This window comes from Heloderma suspectum, chromosome 12, assembly GCF_057233095.1.
Source record: "Heloderma suspectum isolate Gila_16-S chromosome 12, 16-S_ref, whole genome shotgun sequence".
Classification (NCBI taxonomy): domain Eukaryota; kingdom Metazoa; phylum Chordata; class Lepidosauria; order Squamata; family Helodermatidae; genus Heloderma; species Heloderma suspectum.
In genome coordinates, this window is record NC_139469.1 from 24,701,366 (window position 1) to 24,720,601 (window position 19,236).

General features: G+C 47.6%; 1 protein-coding gene across 2 annotated transcripts in view; it reads right to left on the reverse strand.

Moving 5' to 3' along the window:
• The window catches only part of NLRC3 (NLR family CARD domain containing 3), a 52,038-nt gene that overhangs the window by 16,104 nt on the left and 16,698 nt on the right, over positions 1–19,236 (reverse strand). The window contains exons 3-11 of one of the 2 annotated variants that reach the window (XM_084818803.1): positions 19,006–19,171; positions 16,890–18,630; positions 13,232–13,318; positions 12,189–12,272; positions 7,302–7,385; positions 6,924–7,007; positions 5,661–5,744; positions 4,650–4,733; positions 2,855–2,938 (exon numbers count right to left, since the gene is read on the reverse strand). In XM_084818803.1, the coding sequence (XP_084674929.1) occupies positions 2,855–2,938; positions 4,650–4,733; positions 5,661–5,744; positions 6,924–7,007; positions 7,302–7,385; positions 12,189–12,272; positions 13,232–13,318; positions 16,890–18,630; positions 19,006–19,012 (2,339 nt within the window). In that variant the 5' untranslated portion in view covers positions 19,013–19,171. Of the gene's footprint in view, positions 1–2,854; positions 2,939–4,649; positions 4,734–5,660; positions 5,745–6,923; positions 7,008–7,301; positions 7,386–12,188; positions 12,273–13,231; positions 13,319–16,889; positions 18,631–19,005; positions 19,192–19,236 lie in introns of those variants that run through there. The other variant, XM_084818804.1, reaches the window with a different exon arrangement.

Genomic DNA, 19,236 nt, shown 5'->3' on the forward strand with positions numbered 1-19,236 from the left:
ATCAGTGTCAGTTTTTGGCCCCTACGTGTGTGGTTCCCCATCCCTGATTTGCCCCTTTTTGCTTCCAGCCATCCTAGGAGTAGCTGTAAGTCCAACCAGTAACCATCCCACAACCAGCACAGCCTAACTGGAAAGCCTGCGGAACCCTCTTCCCCCATTTCATCTCGGGTCTCTGAACATGTAGACACTGACTCCCTCATCTAGCCAGATTCCACTCCCCATTCCTTCCCCAAACCTACTTTGTGTAACATCTTGCCCAGTGAAGAGATCTGGGGATCTCGAAAGCTTGCACATTTTTTGCCATCTTTTGGTGGGCCGAGTCAAGGCATTACAATAATATGGGTTTTCAACAGGAGAAACACCTCTGTCCCCCAACTTATTGTTCTACCTTCTTGCAATACCCATGTACCCTCTGAAGAGTTTCCAGCAGCCAAGTCTGTTATGAAGTTGTCTTATTCTGGAATTAGCAAAACCTGTGCTCCCTGATTTCCATGCTGCATGCCTTACAAAGGAGGCAGAAGGAGACTTCGGGTGTCTCTACATTATGCAAAAATATTGCATCCTTTCCGGGGTTTTCTGCTTTCGCTTTCTTTGTGGGATTAGGATGGGCTACTTGACACAGCAGACATGTGGGTTGCATAGAGGAAGCACCTCCCTCCCTGGCATGTGTGCAAAGGAGTGTGTGTCTGGGGGGGCGGGGCGCGTCTTGCTTTTTGTCGCTTAACTTGTGCTGTACTGATTCCTCGCAGCCCTAGGCACACTTACTTTGGAGCGAGCTCCACTGAAGTTAATGAGACTCACTTCTGAGTAGACATATCATGCTGTAAGTCTGCAACCCTCAGAGCACTTACATGGCAGTAAGTCCCACTGAAGTTAATGGGGTGCTCTGAATCAACAGAGGGCGTTGATTCTGAGCTTGGTGGGTGGGGGAATCAGATCTGTCTCCCTTCGTTGCAGGGAGGCATTTTACTCTCCTCCCACTCTGATCGAGAGACATGTGGTTTGAAACGAGGAAAGTCTTTCCTTGGCAAGTTCATGGCACTAAGCCAACATTACACACTGCCGATATGGTGCCATTAACTCGTATTACTAGTTTATCTCCGATCTTTTTGAAAGCGAGATAAAGGGGAAAATATGTGAGGGTGTCCCGTAGGTGAATGACGTCATGCGAAGCACCTGCAAAATTCCATGAATGACCAATCATGAGCATGCAATAGATTGCTCATGTAGAGACACCCTTTGATTTCTAAATAGTCCTACACTCTTCCTGTCACCATATAAACTGCAAACACCTGCCTTGTCATCAACAGCAAGTTAGAAATAGCATTTTACTCTTTTTTATTACTTTCCTACCAGTCTTATCCCACCACAGATTACTAATGTCTTTGTCTTTTTGGCCAAGTTATTGAACAAATATCAGATCCCTCTGGGGGACTGGGATGATTAGACATCAGAAGTAGCAAGTATAACTCTGTAGCCTAGCTAGATCTCTAATAAACCAAAGCAGGTATTCCTCATATTTATTAAGCGTTCATTAATTCAGTAGATGGGACAGAACAATAATGAATAATGCTAATAATTAATTCAGTAGATGGGGCTGAACAATCAATTTATAATGTGGTTTTAGGGTGAATGTAATCCCAGTGGCAAATGTGGAGTAACAAAAGCCCATCTCATCCAATTTATTAATTATTAGTCTTGATGTGTCTGGTGTAACAAAAAGGGTAAATCTTTCCCTGGCCAGGTTTAAACTGCAGAACAGTCACCTTCAGTTCCCCACAAGGGCAGGTGGGGTGTGACATAATTTCCAAGGGCTTGACCTCCCAACCAGCTATCAAAGGCCATTAAGTAAGTACCTTGAGAAAAGATGGCCTTTTCTGCTGTGGCACCCTGGTTGTGGAACGAGCTCCCTAGGGAGGTTCACCTGGCGCCTACGTTGTACTGTTTCCAGCGCCAGGTGAAGACCTTTCTATCTGCCCAGGAATTTTATCATTTTAGCATTCTAGTCTAGTCGTTTAGCTATGTTGTTTTAAATTTGTCCCTATATTTTAAATCTCTGCATTGCTGCTAGGTTTTATTCGGGCTGTACTTTATACTGTAGTTTTAAGCTTTTATATTTTATATTGGTTTTATGCTGCGCTTTGTGGTTTTAATTTTTGTGAACCGCCTAGAGAGCTTCAGCTATTGGGCAGTATAGAAATGTAATAAAGAAAGAAAGAACGGAAGAACGGAAGAACGAAAGACTCAATCTATACAAATGCACAGAGAGAAAGCTGCTTTGCACGGTAATTGCCTACACAGAGTGTTCCTCTGAACTGAAGAGAAAGGAATAGTTGCTATGCATGTCAAACACCAGAGCCTGGTGCAGGATGGATCCAAGCCATTACACAGCTGTAAGTTCTGTGGATTTCAATGAGTCCCATTTTCAGTTAATGTTTTTAGGGTACAACTGTCTAGTCTAAGCGAGTATACTCAATACCTTGTGAATATTTTCAGCAGTGCTTTCCACTGTTAGCCCCCCCCTTTTTTTTTTTGCAATATAGAAATGAAATGAATGAATGAATGAATGACCCAGCAATTTTTCAAGGAAACAAGGCACTTGGGGAGTGTGAGCTTAGGGTAAAAGCAGACCTGCGCCCCCAGAAGCCTAAATTTATCTACATTTTGGGTTTAAAAAATGAGTCTTCAAAACTGTGTCCAAAAGCCCACCTGCCCTGTCCCCAAAGCACAGTGGGGTAACTCTTATGCTCCCTATCAGCTTTGAAGGCCTGCAAGTGGCAGTACAACCACAAATAGTAGCCAAAGGACCGGGGGGGGGGGGGGCAATCCAAAGGCAGCAAAACTCAAGACTTACTTGAGGCTGGTGAGCCCTTGGTTGGAGCAGAGAGCTCCTGTGAGTGCAGTAACCCCTGTGTCACTGATGGAATTGCTCTGGAGACTGTAACGACAAACACAGAACGGTGGAAATGAGTGAGTGAGAATGGCGCGCCACCAGGATTTCTTCCTAATCCCACTCCCCAACACAGCCCAAGCTTGGCTTTCATTTAACTAAAAAAACCCACATCCTCAAGTATCTAGTCCTCATGGCGATGAAGACGAAATCTCAAGACATGTATGCAGTACCTGTTGAAAGCAGGGAGGCCGGCAAAATTCTCTGAGCTCAGGCTTGGAAACAAGCTTCAGGGGCTCGTAAAACCCTGCCTCAAATGAGAGGTGAGTTTTATAAGCCCCAAGGTGCAAAGTCCAGTGGGCGATGGGGAAGATGTCTTTTGCCTCAGGGGTGCTGGAATCTCCCATAGTCCTTCAGGCCTTGCTACCCAGAACATCATGGCAACAGAGAACGAAGCATGCAAGGGCGAAACTCCTCCCCCATGAGCCACCAAGTGACAAGTAAGAGCCTTCTTGAGGCTGCAGCAAAGTCAGGATCCAGCTTAGCTCCACTCTGACCTTTCCCAACTGGGGAAAAATTACATGCAAAAAAAATTGCATGCTGATATGTGTCATCATTTTTGCTGATGCATAAGTGGACACCCTACTCCTTGGCCTTTGCTCAAGGAGCACCTGGAACAGATGGCCATCTAAAGCACAGGGTTTTAACCTGTCACCGGAAAGCAAAACAAAGGACGTCAGTGGAATCTCCTAGCACAAACCATTGCACAGCCTGGGTGCCATCACGGGAGAGGCCCCGTCTTGTGTGGCCACCACACCTCAGGTTGTAGTGGGACATGGAGCAGGGCCGTGGCCCAGTGACAGAGCACACGTTTCGTGTCTGGGACAACTCAGGTTCAGTCCCCGGCATCTCCAGGTAGGACTGAGAAAGACCCCTATCTAGCAGTGGAGGTGGGTGGCTCTGAGGTCAGTGGGGCGGTGAATCTACTCCAGGTTTCAGTCAGAACCAGCCGGAACCTTTAGCGTTCTGACTGGTTCTGACTGAAACCCGGAGCGGGTTCACCGCCCCACTCACGTCGGAGCCACCAGCCTCCACTGCTACCTAGACTTCTTTACGGAAAACATTCCTCAGTTTTGGAGAGCAGGCAGAGGACAGCCCTCTCTTTGAAGGTGTCTTCTATGGGGTGAGCGATCCAGACCGACTCCAGTTTAAAGACAAGAGCCATAAAAAGGGGCAGCAACTCGAAGCTGCCCAACAAGAGCACCCAGTCAGCAGAGCAGACTGAGCAAGGCAGACAGGTCACCTCGTCACGGTCTTCCTCACTGTGGCGAAACGTACTGCATTTCTACCTAAGGTACACTAACTGCTTATAAATTTGCATCTATACACATACATTCACGCATAGATGCAAATGATATACAAATGCACATTTGCATATTTGTGTGCACATGCAAATGTTTTGCAAATTAGCACCCCTTTCCCCCCTCTTTTTGCGGGATGCGTAAGTGGCGCCTTGCCCCCGCCTAAAACCCGAGGAAGCCACCGCCAGTCACTGCTGTACACAGCACTGAGTTAGACGGACCACGGGTCTGACCCAGTGGACGGCAGCTTCCTCTGCTGCCCTGGCAAACCTGCCCCCCGCGACGCCCTCGCTGTTCCGTCAGGATGGCTTTGCTGTGCCTCCCAAGGGCCACCTTCCAGGAAGGACAACGAGCAACGAAACGGACACCGACACGGGACGGAGCCAGAAGTGACTTACTCCAGGGTTAAAAGGGTGTGGTTCACTTTCAGGCCTTCCGCCAGGGCCGCCGCACCTGCGTCTCCAACAGAGTTACTCGACAATCTGCGAGAAGAGAAACAATGAGCAATTTAATGCATCAGCTGCCGATTTAGTCTTGTACCCCAAGCCCGATTTGGGGGACTCCATTCTCTATATCAGCCTTTCCCAACCCGACGCTTTCCAGGACTCCAACTCCCATCAGCCCCAGCCAGCATGGCCCATGGGCAGGAACGCTGGCACTCGCCGCCCAAAACATTTGGAGGGCGCTAGGTTGGGGAAGGATGTTCTGTGTGATGAAGGCCAGGGCAGATATCCCCTGGCTCTTCTCCTGTGGAAGGGGATGAATGCAGGGACAGGCGGGCTTCAGGGAAGACGTTTTCTGCCCCCAGCCCTGAATCTACGGAAGATGCTCACAATATGCCCTTGGCCATTCCCCTCTGATGGAGACAGAAGTGAAGGGTGGGCATAAGAACGTCAGACGCTGCCTTATACTGAGTCACACCCTTGGTCCATCTAGCCCCGTAGTGTCGACTGTGACTGACAGCCACGGCTCTCCAGGGCTTCAGGCAGGATTCTTTTCCATCCCTACTTGGAGATACCGGGGATCGAACCTAGGACATTCTGCAGGCAAAGCAGGCATCCTGCCACGGAGCCACGGCCCTCCCGCTATGCACTCTGTGGCCTGCCACGGCTCCCTATGCTGGCATGCTGCCCTCAGGAAAATGCAGTGCAAATCTCTATCCCATTGCCAGTGTTGAAATAAAGGTCAGCTGCTCGTCCAGCTGACTTCTGGATGTGGAACCGGGGGGGGGGGTCTTGTCTCTCGCCCCAGGCTGCAAAATGCACCGAGGCCAACGTCTCCCAGATAACTGTGCATCGACAGGCTTCTTGATGCCCTCAAAAGGGCTGCCAAGACCCCTTTGAGGACAACGTCGCCGCCACCACCAGCCGGTCCACGCAGGTCTCGGAAACAATGCCCAGAACCCTTACCTGAGCTCCTTGAGGCCCCAGTTCTTCTTCAGAGCTTCTGCTATTTTCTTCGAGCCCAGGGGTCCAACCGAGTTCTTCTGGAGGCTGCAAAGGAGATGGGATGGATCGTTGTTGCCTGAAAGCAGCAATTGTTCCAGGCAAGACTATCGGGGGCGGGGGGCATCCCAAGTGGGAGGGCTACCCTACTGCTGGCATGTGGCCCTGTGAAGGGATTCCCCCCCAAACACACACACACACACACACACTCTTCCCCTCCCCTACTGGAGTCAGGCTTGTTAAACACTTGACTGCAGCAGGGGAGGGATAATTATTCAAGGGGGGTTGCAGTGCTGGGGAGGGTCAGCCCTTCTCTCCACAGTAGCTCCCCCCGCAATGCCCCCCCCCCGCACTGCAATTAGATCTTTTTTAAAAGCCTCCATTAGAACAATAGATTGCAGTGGGGGTGGGGGGTGGACGCAGGTTGGGTAGGGAAGGGTTTACCCTTCTCTCCCCAGCAGCCACCTCTCCCCCGATAATGCCCTCCCCCCACTGCAGTTGGGCTTTTGAAAAGCCTAATGCATCATGGAAGGGGGAGCAGGGAAACGGTCTTATCTCCAATCAGTTATTGAAGGTAAGGCTGGGAAGCTGGGGACCTTCCGTGGGCCGGAGGTTCCCCATCTCTGTTCTAGATGAACAAACCGAAAAAAAGGGAGAGTGAGGCAGAGGGTCAGCCATCCAGTGAGGCTGACATCAGCGGGCAAAGACCATACGTGACCCTTAAAATACAGAAAGACCTGCAATAGGGCAGAATCAAGTGGTACCGGTTTTCTTGGATTGTACTACTCCAGGTTGCAGGGGTGTGTGCGTTGGGGGACTAAATGTGGATAGCTATCCCTACCGGGGGGGGGGGTGCTCTACCAATAGAGAGCTAGCATGTCAACCACCATGCTCCCTACCATGACTAATTGTGGTAGGGAGCAAAAGCTTTCTCCCTACCATGCTGGTTTTTTGCATGCAGGGTAGTTGGATTTAAATATAGGGAAGCATTCGAACATGCAAAACCACCCCACCCCTGCAGCCTGAAGTGGAACTGTCTGAGAAAAGCTCTATTGCTTGAGAACAGGCCGACTGTATAAACGGGCCCCTTGTCTGGCTCCACTTGAGATGTCAGCCCCAAAGTGGCGCTACCAGCAAGTTGCATGGCCTAGAACAGTGGTGGTGGCTGCTCAGGGAAGGACTGAGGGATCTGAGCGAGGCAGGCTGGCAGAGATCAGAGACACGCACTGCAGCATCTTCAGTGTGTGGTTGTTGCCCAGACCCTCAGCCAGGCATTTTGCACCATCTTCCTTGACTGCGTTGTTCTGGAGGCTGAAAGAAGAGAATGGGCTCCATTAGCTTTCCAGCCCGTGATTTTGGGCTACGAAGAGACAGAAGGTCTGACCTTGCCACTGATTAGGAGCTGTGCCAATTTTACACCCACCTCCGTATCCAGCCCTCCAGGTTTCCCCTGGTGGCCACACCCGCTTCCCCCAACTTTTGATTATGTAGCTCAGAAAGCAACTTGCCAGGCAACAGTGGAATGGTTCAATGACATTTAATCTCATGCACACGTGCCTTCTCCAGTTGCTTAGAGACCAAGACAGGGAAGCAAGGCCCACTTACTTTAGAGAAAGCAAGTACTGGTTGATTTTCAGTGAGTCAGCAAGTGCCTTTGCTCCTTGGGGTCCTATGGAGTTACTCCGAAGACTTGGCACAAAGGAAGGGAGGAAAGAAGAAAAGACCAATTTTAACCACACAGATGACAGAAGTGACTGGAGACAAAGGCCTGGTTCGCACATAACAACAACCCAAAGTATGGGTTTGGCATATGGGTTGAATCATGGGTTGTTGTTGAATCCTGGTTTATTAGTAGTATAATACAACCCACCCCTTCATGGATCACTGCCTTGTGGAGAAGGGGCTTGCGTAACTCAGTGAAGCCATAAGCTATGCCGTGCAGGGCCACCCAAAATGGACAAGTCATGGCAGAGAGTTCTGACAAAATGTGGTCCACTGGAGAAGGAAATGGCAACCCACTCCAGGATTCTTGCTAAGAAAACCCCATGGAACGTATCACAAGGCTAAAAGAGATGACTCCAGAAGATGAGCCCCTCAGGTCGGAAGGTGTCCAATATACTACTGGGGAAGAGCAGAGGGAATTTCCAAGTAGCGCCAGAAAGAGTGAAGCGGCTGGGCCAAAGCCGAAAGGACACTCAGCTGTGGATGTGTCTGGTGGTGAAAAGAAAGTCTGATGCTGTAACGAACAATATTGTTTAGGAACCTAGACTGTCAGATCAATGAATCAAGGTAAGCTGGAGGTGGTCAAACATGAGATGGCAAGATTGAACATCGACATCTTGGGAATCAGCGAACTAAAATGGACAAGCATGGGCGAATTTAATTCAGGTGACCATTATATCTACTACTGTGGGCAAGAATCCCTTAGAAGAAATGGAGTAGCACTCATAGTCAACAAAAGGGTGGGAAAAGCAGTACTGGGGTACAATCTCAAAAACGATAGAATGATCTCAGTACGAATCCAAGGCAAACCATTCAACATCACAGTAATTCAAGTCTATGCCCCATCCACTGATGCTGAAGAAGCTGAGGTTGATTGGTTCTGTGAAGAACTACAACACCTTCTAGAACTAACACCAAAAAAAGATGTCCTCTTCATCATAGGGGACTGGAATGCTAAAGTAGGAAGTCAAGAAATCACCAGGATAACAGGCAAGCATGGCCTTGGTGTACAAAATGAAGCAGGACAAAGGCTAACAGAGTTTTGCCAAGAGAACACGCTGATCATAGCAAACACTCTTTTCCAACAGCACAAGAGGCAACTCTACACATGGACCTCACCAGATGGTCAATAATGAAATCAGATTGATTATGTCCTTTGCAGCCAAAGATGGAGAAGCTCTATACAGTCAGTAAAAACAAGACCTGGAGCTGACTGTGGCTCAAATCATGAGCTTCTTATCGCAAAATTTCGTCTTAAATTGAAGAATGTAAGGAAAACCACTAAACCATTCAGGTATGACCTCAATCATATCCCTTATGAATATACAGTGGCGGTGAGGAATAGATTTCAGGGATTAGACCTGATAGACAGAGTGCCTAAGGAACTTTGGATGGCGGTCCGTAACATTGTTCAGGAGGCAGCATTTTGTGCAAAAACGGGCATGATAAAGGACAAAGAAGGCAGGGACCTAACAGAAGCAGATGAGATTAAGAAGAGGTGGAAAGAATACACAGAAGAACTATACAGGAAAGGTCTGAATGTCCCTGATAACCATGATAATGCGGTCACTGAACTTGAGCCGTACATCCTAGAGAGTGAAGTCAAGTGGGCCTTAGGAAGCATTACTAACAAAAAAGCTAGCGGAGATGACAATATTCCAGCTCAGCTATTTAAAATGCTAAAAGATGAAGCTGTTAAAGTGCTGCACTCAATATGCCAACACATTTGGAACACTCAGCAATGGCCACAAGACTGGAAAAGGTCAGTTTACATTCCAATTCCAAAGAAGGGCAACGCCAAAGAGTGTTCAAACTACCGTACAATTGTGCTTATTTCACATGCCAGCAAGGTGATGCTCAAAATCCTACAACCTGGGCTTCAGCAGTATGTGAACTGAGAACTACCGGACGTACAAGCTGGGTTTCGAAGAGGCAGAGGAACTAGAGATCAAATCGCCAACATTCGCTGGATCATGGAGAAAGCAAAAGAATTCCAGAAAAACATCTATTTCTGCTTCACTGACTACACTAAAACCTTTGATTGTGTGGATCACAACAAACTGTGGCAAATTCTGAAAGAGGTGGGAGTTCTAGACCACCTTACGTGTCTCCTGAGAAACCTGTATGAGGGTCAAGAAGCAACAGTAAGAACCAGACATGGAACAACCCATTGGTTCAAAATTGGGAAAGGAGTACGACAAGGCTGCATATTGTCACCCTGCTTATTTAGCTTATATGCACAGTACATCATGAGAAACGCCGGGTTGAATGAATCACAGGGGAATTAAGATTGCCAGGAGAATTATCAACAACCTCAGATATGCAGACGATACCACCCTAATGGCAGAAAGCGTAGAGGATCTAAAGAGCCTCTTGTTGAGGGTGAAAGTGGAGAGTGCAAAAGCTGGTTTGAAACTCAGCATTACAAAAACTAAGATCATGGCATCTGGCCCCATCACTTCCTGGCATATGGAAGGAGAAGAAATGGAAGCAGTGACAGATTTTACTTTCTTGGGCTCCAAGATCACCACAGACGGTGACTGTAGCCATGAAATTAAAAGATGCTTGCTCCTTGGGAGGAAAGCTATGGCAAACCTAGACAGCATAGTAAGAAGCAGAGACATCACCTTGCCCACAAAGGTTTGTATAATCAAAGCTATGGTTTTCCCAGTAGCAACGTATGGCTGTGAGAGCTGGACTATAAGGAAGGCTGAGCGCCGAAGAATCGATGCTTTCGAACTGTGGTGCTGGAGAAGACTCTTATGAGTCCCCTGGACTGCAAGGAGGTCAAATCAGTCCATCCTAAAGGAAATCAACCCTGAGTGCTCATTGGAAGGACAGATACTGAAGCTGAAGCTCAAATATTTTGGCCACCTAATGCGAAGAGAAAACTTGCTGGAAAAGACCCTGATGCTGGGAAAGATTGAAGGCAAAAGGAGAAGGGGACGACAGAGGATGAGATGGCTAGATAGCATCACCGATGCAATGAATATGGACTTGAGCACAGTCCGGGAGAGAGCGCAGGACAGGAAGGCCTGGCATGCTATGGTCCATGGGGTCACGAAGAGTCGGACATGACTGAATGACTGAACAACAACAATACAACCCAGGAAGAGAACCCATGGTTTGTTGTTGGGTTGTGAACCTTAGGTTATTCATGGTTAACAACCCATAGTTAAACCATAGTGTAGGGTTTGCACATAATGACAAACCATGATTCAACAACAGCCCACGATTCAGCAACAACCCATACTCTGGGTTGTCGTTACATGCAAACCAGGCCATAGTCTTGTCTTATCAATTTCAAGTGGAGGCATTTCCTGCTTGCATATGGCCATTCTGAAATTATTTTCAGCAGCAGGTCCAGCGGGGAGAGCAGGAGCAGCAGGCTAGCCAGCATCTTGATATTCAGAGCCCCTTGGCTGCCTGGGTAGGTAGGTAGATAGGTAGGTAGGTAGATATATGGAAGTTTATGGCTCAGCAAGAAGTGGGCTATAATGAGCCTCCCATTATTGTTGCAGTCAGGAGAATTCTTTCATCAGCAGCTGATTGTTCCCCGTAATTCAAACGCTCTTCAAAAGGGGACAGCCTGCCAATAAGAGCCAGGAACCTGAATAAAGCTTGTAGACGCCCAGAATTGAGCATAAGTTCAGAGCAGGGGGAACGGAGCATGCAGAAAGGCCTTCTGGCGAACACTCCCACAAGACGCATTAAACCAGCCTCCCCCAACCTGGTGTTCTCCAAATGTGTTCAGTGTCAACTCCCATCAGCCCCACCAGCATGGCCAACTGCTGGGAGTTGTAGTCCATAACATCTGGAGAGCACCAGGTTGGGGAAGGCTGGTGTAGGGCTTTATGGGTCAACACCACCCCCACCCCCAGCTCTGCTCACTGAACTATTGTGATTGAAATCTAAGGCTGACAAAAGTTTCATCAGCAAATGAAAGTCCCATAGACGTAGGAACTGCTGCTTGTATGCACATCTCTTACCTCTGGGTTGCTGTTAAACTGGTCTCCCCCAACCTGGTGCTCTCCAAATGTGTGCCCACAGAAAAGTAAGATGGGTTAGCTGGCCGCCAAGCGGATTGGGTGGAAGGGTGGGCAGTGTCAGCACAGCCGCCACCGCCAGAAAAAAGAGATGCGGGGCAGCAGTGGCAGGTGCTTGCTCCAGGCTGCAACCTGCCCGAGGGGGGAAATGACATGAATCGGGGCAGCCAGGTTCAGCACACTGGCTGCCAGTTGCTGATCCCTAGCACAGTACACCGTAAACACCAAAAACTTTACACAGGGTGGCCTAAAGGTGTATCGCTGACATTGGTTGCCTGTTAGTTTCCTGGCTCAATTCAAGGTGCTGGTTTTGGCCTTTAAAGCCCTAAATGATTTGGGACCATGTAATCAGAAAGACTGCCTACACCTGTACGAGCCTGCCCAGGGGGGACTATTTTGGCCCACCAACAAGAGCGATTAGACTGGGGTCCTAGGGACAGGGCTTTCTAAGCAGTGGCCCCACACCTTTGGAACTCCCTCCCCAGGGAGATACTTATGGTCTCATCATGGCTGGCTTCTTCAAAAGATCCTGAAGACACATTTATTCCAGTCTGCATTAGGTGCATAAAAATCATTAGCTGCTGCTGCTGTTTGTATGCAACTACAATGTGCATGTTCATGTTTTTATAATATTATAAGCTGCCTTGTGAGGGCAGTGTGCCCTGAAAGGTGGGTTAAAAATATTTTAAGGAAATAAATAAAGGTAGACTTGTAAGATACTTACTCCAGCGCCATCAGGCTCCTGTTTACCATCAGGGATCTGGCAAGTGCTTTAGCACCTTTGTTTCCAATCTGGTTTTCTGCCAAGCTGTACAGGGAGGGGGGGCAGGGAAATGGTTAAGGGCACAATCCTATGCACGTTTAGACAGAAAAAGTCCTACAACTCCCAGCATTCCCAAGTCAGCATGGTGAAGTGGAGAGCACATAACACCTCTGTAAAGATTTGAGGCCTACAGAAGCAAGAAAAGGAAAAAGGTCAGGCCGAGAGACCTGGAGTGTTTTGCTGGGCGGGGGTAAGCCTGAGAAAAGTAGTTTCATTTCCCTGGTTAAGTTCCAGTTTCATTTCCCCAGTTAAGTTTCATTTCTTCAGGTGTGAAGCAGTATTTTTGGTTTTGGGGGAGGAGGGTATAAAAAGAGAGAGTCAGAAAGAGCAGACTCGTGGAGACCAGGGCCTGAAGAGAAGGAAGAAGCAGCCTGGAGAAGTCTAACTACAGCTAGGGTTAAAGGAACTTGCGTTTTACAACTTTTATTCTTTTAACTCTTTTAACTTTTAACTCTTAATGCCTTTTGTATCACTCAGCTCTACTGTGTAAAATACCTTTAGTTGTGGTTTGTTTGCTTTAATTCACCAGTAAACTGTTGTGGTTAAACGCTCTGTCTAGAGTGCCCGTCACGCCACGCCTACAGCCTAAACCCCATGTTATTGGGAAGGGGGAGTTGAAAAGAAGGAAGGCGGGACTCTTAAGGAGGCAGGAGATCCTTAAGGAGTTGCTCGGGGGCAGGGGGCTGGTCATAAGGGGAACCCAGACAGCCTTCTTTGGATGAGACAAAACACTGGAGAGATGGACGGTGTCCTTGTTTTGGCAGCACATTCCAATCCTAACCAGATTACGAGATCTGATTCACAAGCAAGTTGAGCCTCATTGTGCCAGCTGCCAACCTGGGTAGAATTGGCTGGCAAAGTAGCCATGCTTATTCGGTAACAAGCCAGCAACCTGGACAATTCCTGAAAAACTAAGTGCGGTACACCCGGCCACTATGCCTCACCTGATTTTCTGAATCTGACAATCCTTTCCACTCAGCACGCTGCCCAGCAGGTCCATAGCATTGTCTTTAAACTGGTTGTAGTCCAGCCTGAATCAAATAAGGGAGGGGGAGAGAGAATAAAGCATTCTTAGTTAATATAAGGTGAAGGAAAATGTGGGTAGCTTATCGGAATGTAGGCCAAGAAACAGTTAAGCATAGCAGTGGTAGACAATAGACGTTAGGACAGGTAGGAGCAGAGGGAGATCTCTCTCTCTCTCTCTCTCTCTCTCTCTCTCTCTCTCTCTCACACACACACACACACACTGTTATCGCATCACCCTTTTTGTTCATTTTTTGTTTCAAGACAGCGCCACCTTGGTCTCAGGTAAGCCAAGAAGCCTCCGCTGGCCTGGCCAGGGCTGGCCCTACCATTACACAGGGTGAAGCGGTCACCTCAGGCAGCAGATGTTGGCAGGTGGCAGCAAGTTATTGGAGGAGAGAGCTGTGAGCCAAGCGACCTACCCTGGGCCCCCTAAGCTAGCCTACTACTTCCAGGTGTGGCGGACGATGGTATTCCATGGCCATTTTCGAAGGAAGGTTCAACTGCCAATTCAGTCGGCTTTTGTACATGGAATGGGACAGGGTGTCATCTTGTTCTTTTCCTCAGGCAGTGAAAAAAATGTCTGGAGTTGGCCCTGGGCCTGTCCACAAGTAACCCAGCAAGAAACCTCATTTTAGAGGGAGAACTACTTTGATAACCAGTTTCCTCCCCGCCACCACTGCCCCACTTCTAATCCCAAAAACAATTTTGAGAAAACATGCCAGTGCACCACCTAAGAAGAGCTCTTCCAGATCAGGCCAAAGGCCCGTGTAGTTCAACTGGAGATGTGGAGTGAGATGTCATCGGTATGTGGACATCCAGCTCTATCTCTCCTTTTCATCCCATTCAGGTGAAGCATTGCTAAAACAGCATCTGGCACAGCAGTGGACAGGATGAGGGCCACAAAACTGAAGCTGACTGCAAGCAGGCGACTTAGGCCAGTGGTCGGTCTGCCCAAAGGAGTGCTGTGGATCCTATCCTAGATGAGACAGCACTTCTCCTAAAGCAGGGGTGCAGAACCTCAGGGCTGGGGGCCAGCTCTGGCCCCCTGGGCTTCCCCAGATGGCCATGCCCCTTTCCCCCGGCCCCACCCCCTTTCCCCCAATCACCAATCATTTGGTGTTTCCCGGCTTTTGTGTGGTCCCCCTCTGACCATTCCAAAAGTTTGCAGTGCCTCTCTCAACTCTTAGTTACTGCTAGTAAGTGCTTTAAACTAAAACATGCTGGTGTTTTGGCCCTGCCCATTATGGCTCTGGCCCCACCCACCATGGGAATGCGGCCCCTGAGAGCTTCTCTGAAATGGAATTAGCCTGGTGGTATTACCTGATCCACCTTTGTCCCTGGAAGTGTACAAATTGCTTCCGTGGCTTTTACCAGCTTAGGGTGATAACTCCAGGTGAAGTCCTCCCTAGCCAGAGAGAGCCTGGCCTTCAGTTATCCATGCTCTAGTAACCTCCGGGTTAGGCAACTGTAATAAGCTGTACATGGGGCTCCCTTTGAAGATTGTTCAGAAACTGCAATTAGTGCAGAAGGGGGCAACTAGAGGACCAGACAGGAGTGGGCATTATGATCATATTATGCTTATGTTCCAAGCACTGGCTTCATAGCCTTTCATGGCTTAGGACCAGGGTACCTGAACGTCTGCCTGTCTCCACAGGTACCTACCTGTACATTAAGATCTCCAGTGCCCTGTAGTGGCTACCAGAGAGGTGGCTACCAGAGAGACATGGCCTTCTCAATAGTGGCACCCCAGTTGTGGAACTGTCCAGAATTTTTAGGAAATAGCTGATTTTGCTTTATTGGACTTGCCAGGAAGACAACTGAGAAAATGCTAGCCCTCCTCTCATGAAACAATATAGGATGTGTTATTATGAAATGCAAATGCCAAATGTTAACGATAAATAATTAAGAATTTGAAAATGTAAATAAATAAAGAAGTAGTAATTGTATTGAAGGGAAGACATACAAAGGCACAAGCAGCTTCACAATAAATTCTGCGTAACTGGCATAAAAACAGTTGTCAAGACGACCTGGGTGGTAGCCAAAGAGAAAATGCTGAGTTAAAGCCCTATCACTTGGGCTACAAGGCTAGAGTGATGAACAGGTGTGAGACTGTATTATTCGAGGTCAAAAGCATACGTAAAGATTTTGCTTATCAATTAAGGGACAAAAAATATTATGTAAGGTACACACATAAAAAAAAACCTTGATACACAGAGCTTTTGTGTACCTGTCAGCTAATAGCCTATTCAGTACTGAATGGGGAACTTAGTACTTGAGATCTCTCCTTTTTAAGCTATTCCTAAGACATGTTTAGGAAATTCTAGTTCCTGTTAAGCTATTAAGATCTAAGCATCATTAGCAAAGCTCTGTTTAACAACAAGAAATGTTATTTTATGCACGTTATATTTTAATGTGATATTACAAGTATATTTCTAATAAAAAATTAAAAATGGATCAAAAGATGTTTCCCTTACTAATTCTTGGTAGTAGAAAACGAAAATTGAATCCACCTAAACAATTTTTGGTGTACGCTTTATTCAAAGTATATTAATCAGCTATGGGTAGTTAACAGGCAGCCAAAGGCTTCTTCTTCTATACTGGGACTATGGTTGGAAAACACTCAGCAAAGGCCAAATCCATAACAGAACCCCCTCCAAAGACAGATTAATCTGGCACCTACCTTAGGGTCTTTTCTGCACCAAGCAGAGACCTTCTTATTTTCCCATGTTTTTAGATACCATGTAAATCTTGTTAGCTGTTTTACGCTGCTGTTGTGACCTATGTGTCTTTTTAGTTTATTATGCTTTGGTTTTATTGACCTTTTATTTTTTTAAATTTTTTCTTGTTAACCATCCTGGGAATATGATTAAAGGGTGGTATAAAAATACCTATAATAAACAAACAACCTTTTCCCCACAGTAGCCAATCACAGGCTTCCAGGAAACACATAAGTAGAGCATGACGGCAATAGCGTGCCCTTCTCAATTGCTCTCCAGAAACTGCCTCTGAACTTGGAGGTTCCAGCTAGATACGTCTACTAGCCATGTGAGACACCCTCCCTCCTCCACGAAATATTTATTTAAATTTCCTCTTAAAGCTATCTAAGTCGCTAACAGTCATCATGACATCTGTGGCAGGGAGTTCCACTGCCTTCCAGTTTTGAAATCCATTTCCCTAATTCCAATAGTATAGCTAGATCAAGATTATTCAGTGGTGGTGGAGGGGGAATACACTCTGCACGTCCTGAAAGGCACTCTTTTCTTTGAGTGGAGGCTGGTAGCTCCGATGTCAGTTGGGCAGTAAATCCGCTTCTGGGGTTCAGTCAGAACTCTAAGGAGCTATCCAAGGTGCTGAACCCTGTCCCCAAAATAGATTTGGCGCCTTGGATAGCTCCTTTAGAGTTCAGACTGGTTTTGACTGAAACCCGGGGCAGATTCACACACACACACACCCCAACATAGGAGTCACCAGCCTCCACTGCTTCTTTGCTACTGCTCCTGCACTCATGGCTAAGTCCCAACATGGACAACAGGTCTGGTGAATCCTGGTCTAAGTTAAGCCTTGAACGTGACCTACCTGAGATTACTGCAGTAGAGGAGCTGAGAAAGAAGGCTTTGGAAGGCATGATAGGTGAGGCAGTTGCAGAGATTTGCCTCTTCTGCACAAACCTCTGAGGTCTGCAGGAGATAAGCCAGTGCAGAGCAATTGGCTGGTGTCAACATCCCAGTCAGGGTCTCATTTTTCATGGCCTCCTCAATGTTGGTGGCAGCCTCCATGTGGTGAATCTCATGCAAGCACCGCATGAGGTTGACAGTCCTGCAGGAGACAGCCTGGTCCACACCCAAAAGATTCTGGAGGAGGCTAACCACATGAGTCCGGTAGCTGTGGTGTTCATCCCTCACCAAGAACCAATCGGCCAGGGCTTTGTTCACCTGTGGGGAGAGGAGGCCAGACAGGAAGCGCACAAAGACATCTAGGTGTCCATCCTCAGACTGGAGGGATCTCTGGACAGCATTTTTAAAGTGGTTGATGAAGCCCAGCTTTGGCCAAGACATACCACTCTCAACAAAGAGATCAAAAAGGGCTCGCTTTGCCGTGGTATAATAATAGGTGGCTGCCAAAAATTCCTGAAACGTTAAGTGGGGGAAATAGTAAATGGTGGAAAAGGATGTCTCTTCCTTAAGCAAGAGTCTACTGCACAAGCTGATTTGAAGAGAACAGAGGTCTACACTGTAGGCTTTCATGTCCTGTTCGTGAAACATGTACTTCCTCTTGATCAGGCTGTAGAACGCCAGTCGGCCTAAACAACTCATCATCTTCTTGCAGTTATTCACCAGCTGTTCTATCCTGAGGACTTCCTTCGGCTTTCCTTGCCAGTCACTACACAGGACCATTTTAAAGTAGTAGGAATAGATTTCTGACAAAGTCTTAGGAACAGCTGACATTTCTGGAGAGTGGTCAGTGCTCTTTAGAAAGTAGCCCATTGCGGACCCACAGATCCAGCAAAATGCTGGCACGGTGCACATTATATACAAAGATCTGTTGACCTTGAGATGATCCATCACACAATCAGCTAAGTTTTGGTTCTCAGCGAACATGTGCTCTAAATAGTCTTTGATCTCCGCATCTCCAAAACCCTGTATTTCGGTCATCCGGTCCACCAGACCGCCTGGGATCTGGCTGGTTGCTGTAGGCCGAGAGGTGATCCAAACGGAAACCTCTTGTAACAGGTTTCCTCGGATGATGTTGGTGATCAAGTTGTCCACTTGGATCTCCTTTCGGAAGTCTGTGCAAACAACTGTGTTGGAAAAATCTAACAGAGTCTTAAATTCATCCAGACCATCGAGAATCAGCAATGTTCTGGCTGTGCCCATGGAGAGAAAGCTCAGTTCAGCTAAGTGTGGGAACGCCAGCCGGATTAGCCTCTCGGCGGAGAGTCTGTCATAAGTGTTCAGTTCCCGGAAGGTGAGCGGCAACACAAACATAAAATCTTTGCCAATCTCTCCCTTCGCCCAAGTATGGACAAAGAGCTTTACTAAAGTGCTCTTGCCGATGCCAGCAACTCCAATGGTCACTGAGATTCTGGGCGGGATGCTGAATTTGGACAGAGGCAGGAACAGCTTCTCCAAGGGGATCTTCTTGGAGGCATTCCTCATGCCCTTGGTGGTTTCAATCTGCACAAAATCATGTTGTTTCTGCTGAAGATCGGTCAGCCCTTCCACCAGAAGGAGATCGGTCAGCCTTTCCAAGGGCACAAATTCTGTGCTAGCACCGCACCAGGTTTGAAGAGTCTCCATATGCTTTTGCACCATCGGCTCTTCAAAGAAAGAAAGGAAAGGAGGAAGAGAAATTGGCAAGAGAGGCAAGGACCTTACATAGACATTTTGCCCCCCCCCCCCGGCCCAGTATTCACACCCCTCTCCCATGACTGTGAACTGAAGGGGCTCATAAGAATTACAGTAGAGGACAATTGTATTAGGTCTTTGTTAAAGGAGAAAGGGAGTTCATGCAGTCTTCAGATTCCACAAAACCAGGATGAGCTGCAAACACTTCAGAGGAGAGGATTCAAATCCAAAATTACTTTCCTAAATTCCCAGCATTGTCTAGAGGTGATAACAGGGGGCCTTTGGTGTTCAGAAGCAGGGGGTTACAGACCAAGTATGTCATGTAGAAGGACCACTTGTACACTCACCATCCATCAGAAGTTTGCTGTGATCATCACTTGGAACACTTTATTGATTGCAGGCTGTGGATGAAGAGCAGTTTCCACTGTTCTCCCTTTGTGGGCACCTTTCACTTCACTGTTCTGTACACGTTGCATGGGGGGGGTATACCTGGACTAGCCTTTATCCATGGTTCTGATGGAGAAGAAAGGAAGCTGATGGGTGGTTGTGGGTGATGGAAAGAGAGACAGAAAACAGTC